The 18,488-nt window shown below is 40.5% G+C and overlaps 1 protein-coding gene across 1 annotated transcript; it reads right to left on the bottom strand.

Moving 5' to 3' along the window:
* Positions 1-553: 553 nt before the first annotated feature.
* KIAA1551 (KIAA1551 ortholog) lies at positions 554-18,250 on the bottom strand. Its single transcript, XM_009288332.2, has 6 exons — positions 18,126-18,250; positions 12,447-12,527; positions 10,607-10,685; positions 3,816-9,244; positions 2,966-3,040; positions 554-1,762 (listed from the first exon to the last, which is right to left on the bottom strand). Exons 4-6 carry the CDS (start codon positions 9,202-9,204, stop codon positions 1,620-1,622), a joined length of 5,607 nt encoding a protein of 1,868 aa, XP_009286607.1. The 5' UTR covers positions 9,205-9,244; positions 10,607-10,685; positions 12,447-12,527; positions 18,126-18,250; the 3' UTR covers positions 554-1,619.
* Positions 18,251-18,488: the final 238 nt, after the last annotated feature.

Below are 18,488 nucleotides of genomic sequence, written 5' to 3'. Positions count from 1 at the left end.
TGCCAGACAGGAAGGGAGTTAAAAACCTCCCGAGTAGTCCCCTAGTTTGAGAGAAGAAATGTACACATGATAGAAGGGAGGACTCCTTTCTCCCAAAAAAGCCAATTTTTAATTCAGCATACAGATAGAGCTAGGAAATTATAATGTTATGCTCCACTGGGTAATTATATCCAAGATGCCTACAAGCATACATCTTCAGGAACGGAGTAGTACTGAAGGCTTTTTAAGTACTCGTGCCAACCAATTCCCAACGCCAAGTCAGAGCATGGCGGGGGCGGGGGGGAAAGATGCTGAAGAGAAAAACATTTCTGATGTGTTTTCTGAAGTATAAGTACAGGCTGCTAGCAGTTCATTAGAAAAAACTTGGACTCAAGTCCAGTTCTCACTTGCAACTATGAAACCTTTTAAGAAGGAAGATCTGGCACTTATTTTAAAGCTGCTTTTCATCTACAGGAATATCTTCAATGCCTATTTAACTAACGACAATAAACACAACTTTATACTTTTAAACTAAAAAAAAAAAAAAAAAAAAAAAAGACAAGGCATAGCCTTCAAAAGTTTATTTCAAGTATAAAAATTGTTCAGTGAAATATCTACAGAGCTTTTACTTTCAATATAAAGGTTTAAACAGAAAGAATCAAGTAACCAATTTCTGAAAAAATATGATTCAATTCAAAATTCTGAACAATAATGAAAAGGCACTTAAACAAAAGATACCCAGCAACAAATATAATTCTTATGTCACAGTGAACGTGTAATCAAACATTATTTAACTCTTTATAAACAAAGAAATTAATTACTGTCTGGTTAAAGTGAGCATCATAGTCCAGACAAGAGTGAATTCAAACTCCCTGCACTTCAACAGTCGCACTTTTCTTTCAAGTGTAAAGAAAGCAGAGAGAGAGAGAGAAAACCAAAAGAAGAGAAGTCTTCAGCCAACTATCAGTTTACAGCATTGTGGTCAGATGAAGAACTCAGAGTTCAGTTTGTACAAGTTCCACAAAAAGAAATGTAAGAAAACTGGGTAGCAGCATAAATACTTCATGGCATCCCCTGATCTGTATGTTTGATTCAAGGGTTTTATATTTGTATTCCCAGTTCAAAAAAAAAAAAGTTTCTACAAAAATAGAAAGCCTTGTTAGAAGCACAACAATCAGACTAGCATAAGTAGAAAATAAAGGTGTAATGCTTGTGACTCCACTGCAATCCCTTTCCAGTAGGAATATTTTGCTACTGCCAGCAATGGAAAGTACCACAAGTAGAAGTTTTCCAGGATCAGAAAAGAAAACAGACTATGACTATTTAAATGAGTTTGAGTTTTTTTGGTCAAGATTCAACTAACTCCTGGATCTTTAAAAAAAAGATTCAAATATGCCAAAAAGAAACAATACATTTGACAATGGCATTTTCAGCACCAAAGCGTATTTGTGCAATAAATACAGGGTAAGGTCTCAATCATTCACAAATAAGAGGCAAATAGGGGGAAAAATTGCCAACACACCCCAAATTTATTTTTTTTTTACAATTATTCAGAAATATGAAGTAAACAGGAAAAAGCATTTTAGTGTTGCCATTTTTTCCCAGTGATACTGAGTAAGACCTACGATACAGGAGTGCTATCAAGGCTTTTGCATCTTTTTTTCCAGATACATTTTCCTGTAGGTCTGAAACATCTCTTTTGAGTCTTTGATTGGAATGTGAAGAGCCTCGCCATCTCCATCCAGAATCTGTATAGCTGTATCAAGTGGAATACTGTTGTCAGCTGAAAGACAGACAGAGAAGCAGGTTAAAGCAAAAGTCTAAGAGTCTCAAATGACTCTACTCCTTATGCATGTGGTACTTAAGGCCACCCACTGTCAAAAAGGATGCCACAAACTTCCTTCCTAAAGCACCAGGCACCTCAGATTTAAATCAATCAATCTCCAATGCATCTTTAAGCACCAAATGGTCATTTCAGTGTCTTCGGAAGAGAGATTTCTAAAGAATATTAAGAAAGATGTGAATGAAAATGTGCATTTGTGAAAGTAAGAGAAGAAACAAAAGGAAGGGCTAAAGAATGGCAGACACCAATAGCCGAAAACACATTCAACAGCAATAAAAGATATAAACATTGCAAAATGTGTTGCTTGCATCAAGACCACAACACAGACAACTTGTCAGCAGAGGACTTGCACTCTGATAAGAAGAGGACGGCAACAAGGTTACAGCATGCTGAATGCACCATTTCGCTTCCTGTTAGACCAGCAGGAAAACGAGACTATAGCTAGAAAGATACCTAAAGCAAAGAAACAAAGACAGCGGGGAACAACCTCGCCCAAGATTTACGAAGGATGGAACAACCAAGATCCTGAGATGAAAGATGCCACTGTTGGCTCCTAAGGGGTACAAAAGACCATCCAAAAAGCAATTTGCCAATCAAGAGAGACAAGAAAGATGTAGTAGTGGCACCACTTTTCCTCTGTGTGTCATACAATTAATCCTGTCCAGACTACTGGGACACACAGTCCCGGTACTTGTGAGCACAGGTGTATGTGCAGACAGCGTCAACTTACTGTGAAAGCCAAATAAAATTAAAAAAAAAAAAATCACTTTCTGTTTTTATAGTCTCACACTAGATTTTGTTATGTCACTTCCTACCTTTTAAAGTGGGAAAGAGCTAGCTTGGTCTTTATCTACAGTTTAAAACTGTACTTGAATCTTATCACCAGTGCTACCTCAGATTCAACTGCACACACGTATGCAGGAAAATTCCAACAACCTCCAACAACATATTCTTAGGGCAATAAAAATCTCCACAAATCTTAGAAACTCCTATGTCTACTCTACAGTACCCATTTCAGCAGCAGAGCTAGTAAAGAATAAGTTAAAATACTTTATTAAGATTTGCTACTGTAAAGGAACACTTAAAACCAAGCAAAGCGTATTTAACTTATATTTCAAAACAGATAATCAGAAGTTATTTCACCTGTAGAGATCTCTTCCAGCTTTTTTTGCTTCACTGGATCACATTTTAACCAATCTTCTTTTTTACTCTTGACACCTAAAGAGAAAATTTAAAAAATGTTTTTGAGGTTCCTATGTCAAAGGTCTCCATTCAGCATCAGGTTTTAACACATATACTAGCACACACAAAAGGAAATTTCCTTTGGGTGAAAATGACTGCAAGGGCTGGTATGTACAAATTAAGATTTGGTTTTATTTAAAATCAAATATAGCATTTGACACAAACATGCTTCACAATGTACCACGTAAAATGTCGAAAGATTGAGGATAGGGAAGAAGAGGAGGAAAAAAGGCTGCTTAAAGCAAAGATGGCAATGGTTACGGAGACTGCAGGATATGTCTGGCCCAAGCCCTCTCTCTTCCTCAATGCCGCAAAAGATCTCTCCCTCCGCTGTCTACCCAGCCAGATTTATACACAACCAGGCGGACACTGAATACAAGTCAGATCACCTTTGGTAACTACGCCAAGGGAATCTGCTTTCTACAAACAAGCCAAGCTATCTTCTACAAGTAGGTTAGAAAGCCTTCTCACAAAGTTATTTGAAACTGCCATGCTCTAAACTACTCTAACTTTATTCTGTAAAACTTAAGGAAAAAGAATAAAACACTAAATTGAAGGAAGTCTTATGTTCTTTTTCAGCTTAACACACAGCTACAGTCTGTCAGAAAGCTAGCTAAGCTATTTCAACCTTCAGCTTCTAGCGTCCCACGTTTTCACTGTCTGTAGTTCTGTGTAACATGAATTTAAAAATGAGTACATACTTTTTACTTGCAAATTGACTTACAAATTAACAATCAAGATAGCATCATACCTGCCACAATGGCTTTCTCTCTTTCCAGGGGATTCTTTGCAGCTAAGCTTTCTTCATCAGTGGTTGGAATTCTGAACAGTATCTCTGGACACAGCTTAAATTCAAGTACTTCCAGTTTGCATGATTTCTCGACTTGTGAGACAGAAGCATCTCTTTTTGCATCTGGGCTGTTTTGTGACACTTTGGGCTTTATATGACAGACGGGTCTGACAGGCGATGTCTCTAATTTTGTCAGATATATGCGTTCCTGTGCCATACGTTTAAATGCAACTCTATTCAGGTAGTGTTTTTTTGGTTCCTTTTGAAGATGCAATTTTAATCTGTTATTTCTTCTATTTAAGTATAGCAGGTTTTTATCTGGAAACATTTTCTCAGAGCACTTGTCTTTGTTTTGACCATCGAGACGTCTCTCTTTGTTACCAAAGTAGTTTTTAGAGATGGTAGAAGATCGAGACCTTTTTCTCTGTAGTTTAAGCACAGAGCGATCTGCTAATGAACTCTTCGGTTTCCAGCCATTTTCTCCATTCAATTTTTTAGCTTTGTCAGTATTTATCATGCATTTATGTGAAAACTGCTTGGAATTCTTTGCTTCAGATTGTTTCAGTCTTTCCTCTTCCACCTTTGTTTTCTTAGGGTCTCTCTTTCCAATCATACTTTCCTTCCTCTTCCGTTTGTACGACTGCTCCTGTGAAGGATGAACTTTCATAGATTTATGCTGAGAGTATTTGCGGTTTCTTGACTTTAAGTCTACAGTGCCAAAATTTAGGAACTTCATAGCATCAGCATGATAACTATTCATCTTTTTATGTTTTATTTCTGCTGATAATTTGGCTTTCTCTTTGATGTTAATTCCTACATCGTGCCCAAGTATCTCCACTTGTTTCCTACAGTTCTGTTCTTCAGCTGAGTTCTCTTCACAGGTTTTAATTTTTTGTCCTTGATTGACTTCAGCGTGCTTAATTTCAACAGTTTTTGACTTTGTAAATTTGTGAATGTCTGTTTTGGATTTCATGGCCAAACCTGTTTTGGTTTTATCTTTTGAAAGGGACTCCATTTTGAAAACTCCCTCTTTCTTTTTGGATGACTTCGTCATGTTGTCTGCATCTATATGACCAGCTTCCTCTGACAACTCTTCTGAGACTGTCTGATGTTCTTTTTCGTCAGAATGAAATTCTTTGCCTAACAACGGGGTTCCTCTGTCGATTTGCAGCTCCTCCTTACAGCTGCTCCTTTTAGATTTATCAACATCCTGGTTTTCAGAGGAATTAAGTGGTCCAATATTTTCCTGTTGTGATGTAAGTGGCTTGTATTCATTACTCACCTTTAGCCTAGCTTTTTTGTTCATTACAGAGGTGTATTTGCAAATATCTTTTTTATTTCTGCTAACACTTTTCGGGATTTTTTCAGAAATTGGCAGGTTTCTCACTGCACAGTTGTTCGTCATTATGGCATCAGATTTACTGTTGTTTCCTTGTGTCTCTGCAGAGCTAGTATTTTCAGCTTTTGAAAGTTGATCATTTTTTGCTGAACCAGACGTTCCAAGTTTACAGGGGCACTGTGGCATTTTACATGCTACAGAGAGCCAACCCATTAAAGAAAAATCTTTTTTTTTTTTTTTCCTGGGGTTGGAAGGTTTTTGTGGTTTTTTTTTCTTCTCGCATAGACTCCAACCAGGCTGAATACTGCCTTCAAGGTTCTCCTTCTCAGCTGAAGCCTTTTCTGACTGTTGACTCGCTACTCTCTTCCTGTCACTAGAGGAACACTGGTTGTGTTCAGGAAACAGTTCTTGCACCTGATCAGAGCTTAACACTGCAATTTTTATCTGATCTACTGGGTCCTTCAAATGAGAATTCTTGTCACAAATTTGAGTCTCTCTTTGAGGTTGATTCTCCATCCGCTCAGCCACAGAATCATTTTGTACTGGTTCTCTTGTTAGCATATCAGCACCTTCAATGCCATACGGAAACTCTTTCACTAGTTCAGACAGCTGATTGTTTAGACATTTAATAGGTTCTGCTCCAAAAAGGTTCATCTCTTTTTCTGTGCTATTTTTACTGGACATGTAATTTTGTTTACTGTTGTCTCTTGGAACAGTGAATGCATTTGTTTCAGCAGTTACACTGATCGAGAGATCTAGTGAATTTTGAGCTAACTCCTGGTTTATACTAGCAAGAATTTCCAAGTCATTTTCAGGATGCTTGAAAGATGCGTTGAATGACGTTTTTTGTTCTGAGGTAGAAATTGTTTTAAGAGGATTGCCACTGCTTTCTTTCTCCAAATGACTAGCTGTGATACCATCCAAAATCTTACCTGCTTTACTCATGCAGCTTGATGATTCTTCCAACATCTTTTGCAGCAAGCTCTCTCTTTGGGGAGTGTTATTGCTCAGCTCATTTTTATCCAAGTCCAGCTGTTGCTCCTTTTGCCTTGGGTCAGATGCATTTCCTTCTGACGAGGTATCATTTAATGAACATGTCTCAGGGACTGACCTGAAGATACTTGCTATTTGTGGATTATAAAATGTATCACCTTCAACAAGAGAACATACACTTGAAATACAAAACATCTGTTCTTCCAGCACAGCTGTGGATGTATCTCCTGTCTCTAACACAGCTGGCTTGTCTTTATGGTCTTTTATACCTTCTTGAAAGGTTTGACTAGAAAAATTTATGCCCAATTCAGGAAGAGAAGGCTTGTTTTGTAATCCAAGCTGCAGATTTTCTCTGGCATCTTGTGCAGATTGACTAAGCTTCCTTTGGTTTTCATCATATGAATCATTTGCACTCACACTGTTTTTTACTATTCTGTTTCCATCAGCTAATTTGGTCTGTTGCAAATGTGAGTCCACTTTCTGTACCAGAACACAATCACTGCATGACGACCGAACAGTTTCTGTTGTTCCTTTATCGGTATTTACCACACTCAAACCATTTTTCCCCTCTTCTTGCGGGCTACATGTGCTTCCCGATTCAATCGCTGGATAGGTTTTACCTGCAGATGTTGGACATTTGTCTGCCTGCTCACTCTGTGTTCTCTGTTCAGAAAGTACTAAAGGAGAGACAACTGCAACTTGGAGTTCAAAATTTTTTATCAAATTGCAACTCAACGTATCAAGTTTTTGTCCTACAGAAGCAGTTGTTATAGGCAAAACTGCTTCATCTGTACTAACCAGAACATTATTTTGTTCTCTAGTTTTTGTGTTTTGGCTGCAAGGTGAAATCTGATTTGCTGTGGGGCTTTCATTCGACTGGCTATTTTGCACACTTACAGATTCCGACGGATGTTTTCTCCACAAGCCCAGGCATGCAGTTAGCTCTTCCACAGAGTAACTATAATTGCTCTGTTTAAAAGATGTATTTTCAGTAAATGGCGTTTTTTTCTGAGCTACATCACTCTGGAATTTAGCTTCACCAGATTCAGTTGTTTCTGATACAGGAGAGTTTGTGTGAACCTTAAATGACTGCTCACCTTTCAAACTTTCTACTTTCTTCTCACTAGTGTCTTTTAGTAAGGTTCCACCTGAGACAGATGTATCTACCAGTGGTTTTTCACTACACAGGAGACTAGTCAGTATTTTATCAGCAGTAGCACCAGCTGTCTTCTCTTTCAATATGTTTGTGCTACTCAATACAAACTGAAGAAACGATGAGTTCTCAGGGTGAATTGGCACATTCTTTGATGCCATTTTGATAGAGCTATCCACTTGACTAAAACATGAAGCGTTGTTCAAGGACGTCACAGTTTTTTGGGAAGGGGCCAAGGCATATGCATCCCTTTGTTCCGAGATGGGAGTGTTCTCAGGATTATTTAGTTGAGCTGGGAGTTTGCTCTGAGAAGCAATAGGAGCAGAGCTTGATGAAAGGCTTCCCTGCTCCACCTGAGGGTTACTTTGAGTCACCTCTAATCCTCTGTTATCAGCACTGGCTACGTTTTTGTCATTTCTTTCTTCAGGTGAAGAGTTAAGTATCGGACTCGCTGTCCTCGCTGTTTCAGATGGGGAAGGTGGTACATTTTGGTTGGGCACCCATGGAAGACAATTAGCAAGAGTACTTTGATAACTTGGAGGAAGTGGGGGAGTACTTTTCTCATGTTCTGAAGCTGCTAAGAGTTTTCTTCTATAATGATGCATCCTTTCAAGGAGGACACATTTTTTTTTAATAGCGAGCAGCCTTTGAGCTTCCCAAGCTAGTCTGTCCTTTGTAATTGTTCTTCCATCTGCTGCTGCTGAAGAAATTTGAGAATTAACAGGCCCATTCATTAAACTACTAGTCTGGCTTTCTTGAACTGAAGCAGGATCACTCAGTGGCTTTGAAGCAGCCACCGAAGAAAGAGTTTCCATTTCTTGCACATCATACAGTTCTTTGGAAATGCCAGGGGATGGCACAGACATTTCATTAAAAGGCTGATTTGCTGTCACATTTCCACTTGCATTACAGACATTCCTAACTGATTGACTGACTTCTCCAGATTGCTGTTTCTGACAGTGTTGCTGAACACTGCTAAAACCAGAAGCATTTTTTGCATCTGATGGGCACCTCTGTTGGCTAAGGGCGTATCCATTAGGTGCATTTTGAACTGCCTGTGGTACACCTATTGAAGATTGCACTGCAGCTATTGAATCACAGTTGGCAGGCAACAAAGATGGTGCAGAACATCTGGTAGGAGCTTCTGATCCCATCTGACTTGGTCGATACTGTAGCAGCTGTACATTTGCTGCAGAATTTTGACTCAGTGAGTGTAACACTTTAAACTGAGTGTTGGGATGATACATTTGGTTTTGGACATGTTGCCCAGATGTACCAAAAGACATAGAATTATTCTGGGAATGAATGTTACTTTGATATAACATTGTAGTTCTCATAGAATTACCCTGCGGTATTTGTGGCCACACAGTGTAACTGTTTGTGGTGACATACTGAGGTTCCTGAAGCACATTCCTCACGTTATTTCCAGCATTCATTTGAGAAGACAGGGAAGGTACCTTTCTAAAGGAATAAATGTAGGCATTAGAGTTTGGCCAAGAAGTCTGAGTCAACTCTGCCCGCAAACGTGATGTCTGATTGGGAGGTTTTGGAGGTATGCAGGACAGTGGACGTTGATCAGCTGAGTATTTAGAGATAAAAAAATCATTACCAGCTACAGATGCTCCTGGTAAGACCTGATCTGAAGTTTTGAATCCTTCAGCATTTACAGGAGGGAAGGCAACATTGCTAGTTGGCAGATACACCATTTGGTTATTTCCAGCATAAGTGCATACATTTTTAGAGGAATAAGTATTTGTCTGAGGAAAAGCATGTGCATTAGAAAACAACTGAGTGTAACATGCTCCTTCACTTTGCAGATTCTTCTTTGCATCAGGATTCTGGAGTGGTCTTACATTCCAGTCCATCTTTTCTTGATTTCTTTTTCTTCAGCCAAAAACCAAAATGCTAAAAAAAAATAAAATCAAACCTTAATCTTTCAATCAAAACCTATTTCACTTACCAAGAAGTGATTTAGAATGCATTATGAACAGAACCATTGAACTTAAATTGCTAGGTAGAAGAGCAACTCCATTGGCACATCTCATGGACATTGATGTTGTCAATGTCAAGTTGCGTAAATTATTTCCCAGAACACAGTTAAGGTACAAAAAGACAGAGCAGCAACTAACAATTCTATTGACTGTCTAATGAATAACAAAATCCTCACATTATTTTGCTAATTCTATGGTCATTCAACTTTTTAATTTAATGATAGATTGCTTTATTTACCTTCTCACCCAACAACAATTGAAAAAAAACAATGTATTTGTATAACATGATACAATAAGCAATGCTTAACAGCTAAGCATAAGAAGCACCTACAGAATACAATACAGGTCGGAGTTTTCATAAAAGACGACTAGACTTCAATTATACCTTCAAATACAACAAAAGAAAGGATAAAATGAATCTGGGTTCAATAAAGATCTTTCATAATAATGTGGCCCACTTGTTTTTACTTTACATGTCATTTGCTCTTCCCTGACACTGTGGGCAGCTACTGATTTTTGAGAAACGCAAGTCTGTGACTCTAGTTAACAGCACATGTAGCTACAAGCAAACCACCACTAATTCTGTTTGGTAGCATTAACTTACTCAGCATGAAGCATGGAGATGACATCATCACCTCTACTGTTGCTGTAAGTACACCTCCAGGAGGTGACTAAGTCACAAATTTCTAACTCTTCATGTGTTATATTCCAGAATTTACATTGATTACCAACAAGCCCAAGTGGGTAAGTATGTTACTTTTGAATAACCTCCAGAAAGTTGTTAGAGACAGCATCTTCAAAGCCAAACAATACTTCAGTCTTCAAAAATGGAAAAGCACAAAAAAACCACGACAACCTACAAGCATGAACGCTGTCTGCATCTCCAGAAGTTCCTCTCAGTATGGTCAAACCCACCTCGGATAGAACAAACACCTCACTTTGTGAAGAGAGTTAGACAATTTCTCAACAAAATGTTGCAGGTCATTTCTCCCAGATCACCCAAGGCTCCTGACTTTCTTTCGTGGGCTCTTTTAGATTTTAAGACTCTCCCAATTTCAAACTTAGGAATTAGAAGCATCATTCAGGTCAAGCCTATAAGAGCCACAAAGTTAAAATTTTCCAGTTATTATTAAGATTCAAAGATAGCTCTATCTTCCTTCACTCTCTTTCACTTTCTCTGCTCTCAAAGGACACCAATAACAAAAGAAAACAGGAAAACAAAGTTGCATATGAAATTCATAAAAAACATCAACAACAGTATTAAGGCAATACTTACAGTGATGCAAGTGATGAGAAAACAGGCTTTTGCATCGAAGCTAAAGATTTCAGACTGCTAATGTTACACTGGGTATTTCCTGAAAAATAATCAAGGGATGAAACAATCATGTCCTTGAATTAGATAACTGCTGAAGGAATTTAAGACATTCAGAAACATGACTGAGATATGTAAACAAGACTAAGATGCCAACTAGCAGTAATTGTAAAATCCTTGCTAAACAGATGAGAACCTTTGACTACATGCAACACACAACTTAGCCAAGAGTAAAACCCAATTCTTGTCACTGTCAAGACCATAAAAATGAGGAGTACAACCTTAGTTCATCATCATTATTAGCTGGATTAAGAAAACTAAGTTTGCAACTGTGATCACAACCTTAAAATGTTTTATAACTTTAATACAACAAAATATGCTACTTTAAAAAGTGATATTTGGCAGAAAGCGCTTGTCTTAGGAAGAACATTTGAGAAGATCAGTATCAGTACAAGACTCTGAAAGACAAAGAGAAGACTGTTCCTCACACATGCCTGCTTCACTCTTTTACCTGCTACTTTCTCACCTTCACCACAAGCCTCAGAAATTATCAGCAACTACTTCACAGGCAACTGCTGATTTTTCATTGACCGCACAGGAAGGGAATGGAGAGATAACCCCATTGAACGCAGGAGTAACAACACAGCTCTTCAACAGATCTATCATGCGACTAAAATGCCTACACCTAGACTTCTCTATCAGATAGTTTTAGGCGTGTCTCTGGCCTCTGCCTTACGTAATGTCCCTGAATCACTCTGTGGAGATGCCTCACAGAGAGATTTAGGCCATCTATATAAAGACCAGTAAGTTCAACTGTTATGGGTTTCTATTCTAGAAGAAAAGGAGCAATACATCCAAACAGTGGAAGGCTTAAGTTTCCTACAGTTTTCTAACTGAAACATCTAAATTCATTTCTGATAGTAAAGACCTCAATTTTTATTGGCAATGTTTGTTATTGATTACTTCTTCTTAGAGGCCCTCTCTAGGAAATAAATACAGAGGAAAATAAATGAAGCCTAAAACACAGAATAAATTGTTACAGGCTTTTGATCTATTGGATTGGGTAAGACATTCCAGCGAAGATTTAATACTTCATTCACTGAACGCTGTAACTTAACATTAAAGTCTGTACACTGGAGCCAGAAAACACCTAATCAGGGAAAACATAGGGAGAGTATGAGACTCAGCAATGTTGTGTCGGACTCATGAGAGGCAAACCAAGATCACAGTAACAGTTGACTCCTAGAAGGTATAGAAAGCACACCCAAAACCAGTTCACTGGCACCAGTCAAGAGGATAGTAGGACATGCAGTAAAGAGTCATGAGGTTACATGCCTTGTCCTACACATTGCTGGAAGAGAAAGTTAACATAAATGCAGCAGGAGGCTGCAGAACCATGGTGTGGGAACTACTGTGCCGAGACTGGACAGTAACTGAATGGCCTACCCCGAGCAAACAATTACCATTTCTGCAGAGAGCAGCCTGGCAGTAACCAAACTACTAATTTAGCATTAATGTATTTAGCATTTTGGTTAAATGGTAAATGCTACAATCGAGCAGGCAAGACACCTGCATGATCATAGAATCATTAAGGTTGGAAAAGACCTCTAAGATCATCGAGTCCAACCGTCAACCCAACACCACCATGCCCACTAAACCATGTCCCTAAGCGCCTCATCTACACGTCTTTTAAATCCCTCCAGGGATGGTGACTCAACCACTCCCCTGGGCAGCCTGTTCCAATGTTTAACCACTCTTTCACTAAAGAAATTTTTTGATGATGATCATCAGGTAAACTACTCACCTGTCAATTGGTTTCTGATTCACCAGGGAACATGGACAACCAGTTCAAATGGAGTGAGCAACTGCAGAAGGCAACAGGTTGCTGAAATTAAAGGGTATAAAAAGATAGCTCACCAACTGTGGGCCAAGACCAGCAGCAGAGGATCACAACATTGAAGATCCCCACCACCTGAAAAAATCAACAGTTATGGAGGCAAACATCCTTCTCCAGGCTATGTCAACACACAAGGACAGGTGTTCCTGGAGCCCCCATGCCATAAGCATGGTCTCTTAAGAGCCAATACAAGGATCTTGTGACTGTAACAGACCAGGAAAACTTATTCTGGGGTTGCTCCTACAGTCAACCCCTGACAAATGGGCTGGGTAACAATACCTGGGAAAGTCAGAATGCAAGCGTGCATTCTGTGTGGGTGCACATGCCAAAGACTAGTTTATTCGGAGGGCATCTGCCCAAAATTGATCAAGTCAAAAGGGAAGATGGTCATCAACCACCAACTGATGGAGTTGAAGAGGAATACAATCATCACCTGGATTAAACAGTAACTGGGGAAGTTCAGACACTTTTGAAACAAAAAAGGATTCAACAGAAGTATAAAAGAAGCATGACATTTTTAACAAGAGGAAAACACCTTGGAGTGGAAACAGCAGTAGTCAAGACCTGTGTGACACTGCCCAAAGTCACCCTGCCAACATCACAACCTCTACCTGTGCGAGACAGAGCATCCTCTCCATCAGATGCTGTAAGGAGCCCAGCCTGTATCCAGCTAGACGACTGACAGTGCAGGATGCAACAAGCAGGACCCACACCTCATCTGTGTGCATGCAAACTCATGGGATGCCTTCTCACCAGCATGGGGATCAGCAGGTTATGTGAGCAAATGCTCACATAAAGCTGGGGCAACCCCATCTCCCACAGAAGGTGTGTGCAAGAAGAGGGCTTGCAACCCATACATTGGGGGAAGGTGGAGAGGGATGCATGTCACAAAGAAAGAGACTAGACCTTTCTAGGATAAAAGAAGGGTGTTTAGAAACAGTGGGTGCTTCCAGAAACTGTAGATGCTTAACATTTTTGAAGTGTCACATTTTGCGGTTTATTTGTTATACTACCAATTTTCCTTCTGAAGATATAGTTGACTGCCAGTTAATTACACGTTCTTAATAAACTGCTTCAATCTTGAATAAACTACACAAACAGAATAGTTCTCTACTACAGTTTACCATAACTGTACATTACTGTATTTGTGTAATTTTTTTATTGCAATTGTACACTGTAGTGCTGTGTAAAAAAAAAAATCACTGTAATATTTGCATAGTCATGATCTCTATCCTCTACTAGGTAATGCTGCTATACATTTGCTCCAGACTGACCTTAAGCATGATTACTGGAAGGAAGTAAACAATACTCACCTGGAGATTAGTGACATCAGTAACCCAAAAGTACCATGAGGAAGTAACCAGCAACAGGAGATGAAAGGAATGACGACAAATAAGGAGTATTTGATCAGGTGGCCCATGTAACACTGGGACCACGAGACTAGTAATATAAATTCAGCACATCAAAGCCAAGTCTGTGGAAGATCCTTTGATCACTCTGGAGAAACAGCCACCAGTAGACCTCACTGCTTTTCAAAAGCATTGAAGTTGACTTCATACAGGTCCACTGATAAGGAGGAAGCTAGCGTTGTACCCTGATTTGAACTGCGGTCAGCAAAACCTCGTATTTACCAGTGTGACAGCCAACATAGGGCTGGCCTCCCCCCAGTTATCTGTCAGGATAGGTCCATGGGAGCTCGACTACTCTGGTGTAACTGTAGCAGGGCTTGTGGTAGGCTGACCTCAGCCAGCAGCCAAGCACTCATACAGCCACTCACTCACACCCAAGCAGGACAGGGGAGAAAATTGGAAGAACAAAAAGTGAGAAAACTCAAGGGTTGAGATAAAGAGAGTTTAACAGGTAAAGGAAAGGGGAGGCAGGGGGTGGAAACAAGCAACACAAAGGAAATCACTTACTACCTCCCACAAGCAGACGGAAGGCAGGGAGTGGAAACAAGCAACACAAAGGAAATCACTTGCTACCTCCCACAAGCAGACCGATGCCCAGCTAGCCTCTGAGCAACAGCCATCTTGGAAGCCAAACGCCCCCCGCCCCTGACTTTCTTCCGCCACCTGTTTTTATTGGTGAGCATGAGGTTATACCGTATGGAATATCCCCTTTCACCAACCTGGGTCACCTGTTCTGACTGTGTTCTCTCCCAGACTCTTGCCCACTCTCACCCCACTCGCTGGGGGGACAGAGCGGGAAAGCGGAGGCCTTGATGTTGTGCAAGCACTGCTCAGCAATCGCCAAAACACTGGTAAGTTATCAACACTGTTTTAGCCACAGATCCAAAACCCAGCACATGGAATATCCCCTTTCACCAACCTGGGTCACCTGTTCTGACTGTGTTCTCTCCCAGACTCTTGCCCACTCTCACCCCACTCGCTGGGGGGACAGAGCGGGAAAGCGGAGGCCTTGATGTTGTGCAAGCACTGCTCAGCAATCGCCAAAACACTGGTAAGTTATCAACACTGTTTTAGCCACAGATCCAAAACCCAGCACCATACAGCTGCTGTGAAGAAAATTAACTCCATCCCAGCCACACCCAGTACAGGGCTGCAAACAGCATTGAACTGTAATGCTCATGGCTGATATTGTTATCATTTTACTCTAACTCCCGAAACGCAGAGAAAAGACTATGTTTAGAAAGGAGACGTTGCTTTATTCGATAGTGCGCAGAATCGGACACTCGGGGGAAGTTCCCCAAATCAAGTGTAAGGTTAAACAGAAGACTTAGCATATTTATACACTCAAGTTTGCATAATTCATTAGCATACCTCACGTTGACCCTTCTTATCTACTACATTTACATATTGCTAACATTGCAAAAGTATACTAAGCGTGTGTGAGTGGTCATCGCTGGTCATTTGGGTAGGTGCACCCTATTCATTCTGAGATGTAGTTAACTTCAGGATGCCACTACAGATGTTATCTTTCCAAAGGCTTTGTAAGCATTCTATACATCCTTAATTGATCAAGTCCTTGTGATTGTTATTCTAAGATAAGTTAAAATTCCATCCTTGACTTCGTGAATGCTCTGCATGATAGCTAAAGCTACAACAATTAGAGCATATTTACATAAGGTTAGGTTTAAACTCTGCTGGTATCAATATGCTTTATTTAGAACTACTGTTTTATTAGTTTTAGGTAACAGATACTTGAATTAAGGGCTCATCTCTTTCGCTGGCATAACCACTTCCACACTAATCAATCGACTGTCCCAGCACACCTTGATGAAGTTCAGCATGCTGAAGGCATTAAAGGTATTGACTGCTACAAATTGATTCTTGTGCTCCAGCACCATGGCTGCCCTGGAACAAGCTGGTGGAGAATGCAGACAGCACTGAGGCTATCCTACAACAAATTCCCCATACCACACAAGTATAAATAAATTAATCAGGGACATAAATAGTCAGGAAGTGGTGCATGGCATAGAAAGCAACGTGAATAAAAGCAGTTCATCATCTGCCTCAAGTTTGCAAGATGATGATTTAAATGTAAGGGTTAACTAATAAACATACTACTTATTTCCATTTAGGTATTGAGCCTTGTCTGTTTGGCTAAGTACAGACTGACCTAAGCTTGCTCTGTGTTTTTAGCTGGCCAAAGAATGTCCAGCTTGAGCCTGGAGGTAACTGCACATGACATCACGTTCAAGCCAATATGCTTTGCTGCTAAATGGTGCTATGCATTTCACTTACATGTGGGAATTTAAGTTAAGACTGCGTTTTGAGCTCCCACTTTTTTTTCTTAAATCAAACTGGACATAAAAGTTTATTTATATATACATATAAAAAACTAGGAACATAAACTAAGAATAAGCATCTTCAACTTCACTGAGAGTATCTTCAGCTTAACTTTTCTGAGTTTACTCATGTAAACTGTTAACCTGAACATCTAGTACAACGGCATTAAAAAGCAGTCTCTCTCTAGGCACTACTCCTACACGTAGGGCTTGTGCAGGTGACTAAGAGCCACACGTACACTCAGAGAGTGCAAAAATGAAACTGGTGTGAGGAAATTAGTTCAAATGGTGCTGTTGAAAGGGTTACATCCCTGACTAAAACCTTGCTGTGATACACAAAAGCTTCACTTGCATAGTTTTAGTTATTTGTCGAGTAGAGTTGATGATAGGACATTTTGAAACATGTAATTTCTTGCCTGACAAGATTAAACAGGCCTTTAGCTAGCTCATTAAGCTTCCTGTGTCAATCAGTGGTAACAGGAACTTAGGACAATTGTGTCAAGATAAGTGCCAAAAAACTAGTTTAAACTGACCCCATTGTAACATCCCGGAGTCGAAGGACTGATAAGCTAATTCAATGACTATATATGGACAAAGGAAGCCCAAAGTTCAACTAGCGGACAGAGTGAGGAAGACTATGGACGACCACCGGAGGGTGAAAAGACCCTAACCCTAATTTTACTGCGCATGCTTGGACTATGTAAATGAATTCCAGGAACTCATCACCATAAGACCGCCTTTTCCAGGAAATCTGATGAATATGTATGATTTTCCTGTATATGAACTGGTGTGCTTTGCTAACCCGTTGGAGCACTCAAGGCGGAGCTATCCCCAGTGCTGCCCAGCGTTGTATTAAAGAATGCCTGCTTAATAACAAACTAGTTGTTATTGAGTTATTTATCTCGGAAAACCATCCCAATCGAGCCTCCTCCTGTGAGGAGCGTCAAAAGATGCGGTTCGGTACCGACTTTGTTTCACTGTCACGGTCAGACCCTCTGCCACTATCCACCCCTTGAAGGAATACGGTTCCGAGGCACAAAGTGAGGTTTATTGGGATAAGGCACTCATTAAGTAGGTAACAATTACACCACCTCACCTGCGAGTGAGGACCATCCTGCTTCTATTCTAAATTCCTTATAATCTACCTAATAGGTATCACTCAATTCCCAGGAAAGTATCCTCACCCGGCGTCCCAAGTAAGGGGAGATCACCAAGGTGGAGGCCAGCCGTTCCTCAGGAGCACTCCAATCGGGCTCTTGGGGAGCGGTTTATACACCCATCTCCTCAGTGGTTTCTGCAGTCACCGCCTAGCAGTGTCATTTCGCTGTTGCCAGGCAAGCCCAGGGCCCTACTCGCTCTGGATCGTCTCCTCACACGTGCCTAGACATTTGGGATGTCCAAGGTCCTGGGTAGCAAGCCCACAGGCTGAAGGTCCAAATTCCCAGTGAGACACACAAATCACGATAGTCAAATTCAGAGTCTTATTTGACAGAAAATAAAATACACAAACATGAGCGTACAAGCATACAGTTTGCTACAGGGCTCCTTAAAAATCGTTGCTGGTAAAACAGGAATTATACTAAAGAAGAATCGTATCTGTAGTCAGCCCTTGGAATTTGAGAGCCGCTAACTTAACATCAAACAGGGGCGAATTGCCTGGCAAAGGGGTCCCCCAGAACCGGGGAGATTATCCAATTCCAATCTAAAGAAACTTACAGCAAGGAGAAGTGACTAAAGACAGAAGCCTCTGAGCGTTCCGTAAAGACAAAGAAAGAGAGAGAGAACGAGAGCGAGCCAGCTTCACTTTCTCATACGAGTCAAGTGAGGAGAATTTATACCTGTCCTTAAGTTTGTGATGAGTGGAGTCAGGGTCCCTGGTGTGGGATTCCGACCTGCCTACTCTCCTTCCTTCCTTCTGCTATTTACATTGATTCTTACGGAGTCTTCTCAGATTTACGTGCGCTAACAGAAAGGGGCTCTTCACTTGGAAGCGGTGTTTGGGGCAGCACCAGCAGAGAATCAGCGTTGCTGTGAGTCCTGGGCTCAGTCGGGGAATGGTAGATGGCTGCTTCTCCTGCGTACAAAAGAGAGACACCAGAGAGCCATTACCTTGGAAAGGCCACCCAGGGCAGGGGCATCAGCAGCTAACAGCTCTTCCAGCAGCTAACAGCTCTTCCTAGCTCGCTCCAGGGACTTGTCCC

Source organism: Aptenodytes forsteri, unplaced genomic scaffold (assembly GCF_000699145.1).
Source record: "Aptenodytes forsteri isolate BGI_AS27 unplaced genomic scaffold, ASM69914v1 Scaffold56, whole genome shotgun sequence".
NCBI lineage: Eukaryota > Metazoa > Chordata > Aves > Sphenisciformes > Spheniscidae > Aptenodytes > Aptenodytes forsteri.
This window is presented reverse-complemented; position numbering and strand designations above follow the sequence as displayed.

Excerpts from the sequence above, each read along its gene's own strand:
- KIAA1551 (XM_009288332.2), bottom strand. The coding sequence starts at position 9,204 with ATGGACTGGAATGTAAGACCACTCCAGAATCCTGATGCAAAGAAGAAT. Across the intron at positions 3,041-3,815 it reads AGAGAAAGCCATTGTGGCAG|GTGTCAAGAGTAAAAAAGAA; the intron begins GTATGATGCTAT and ends TTTTCTCTTTAG. Across the intron at positions 1,763-2,965 it reads GCTGGAAGAGATCTCTACAG|CTGACAACAGTATTCCACTT; the intron begins GTGAAATAACTT and ends TCTGTCTTTCAG.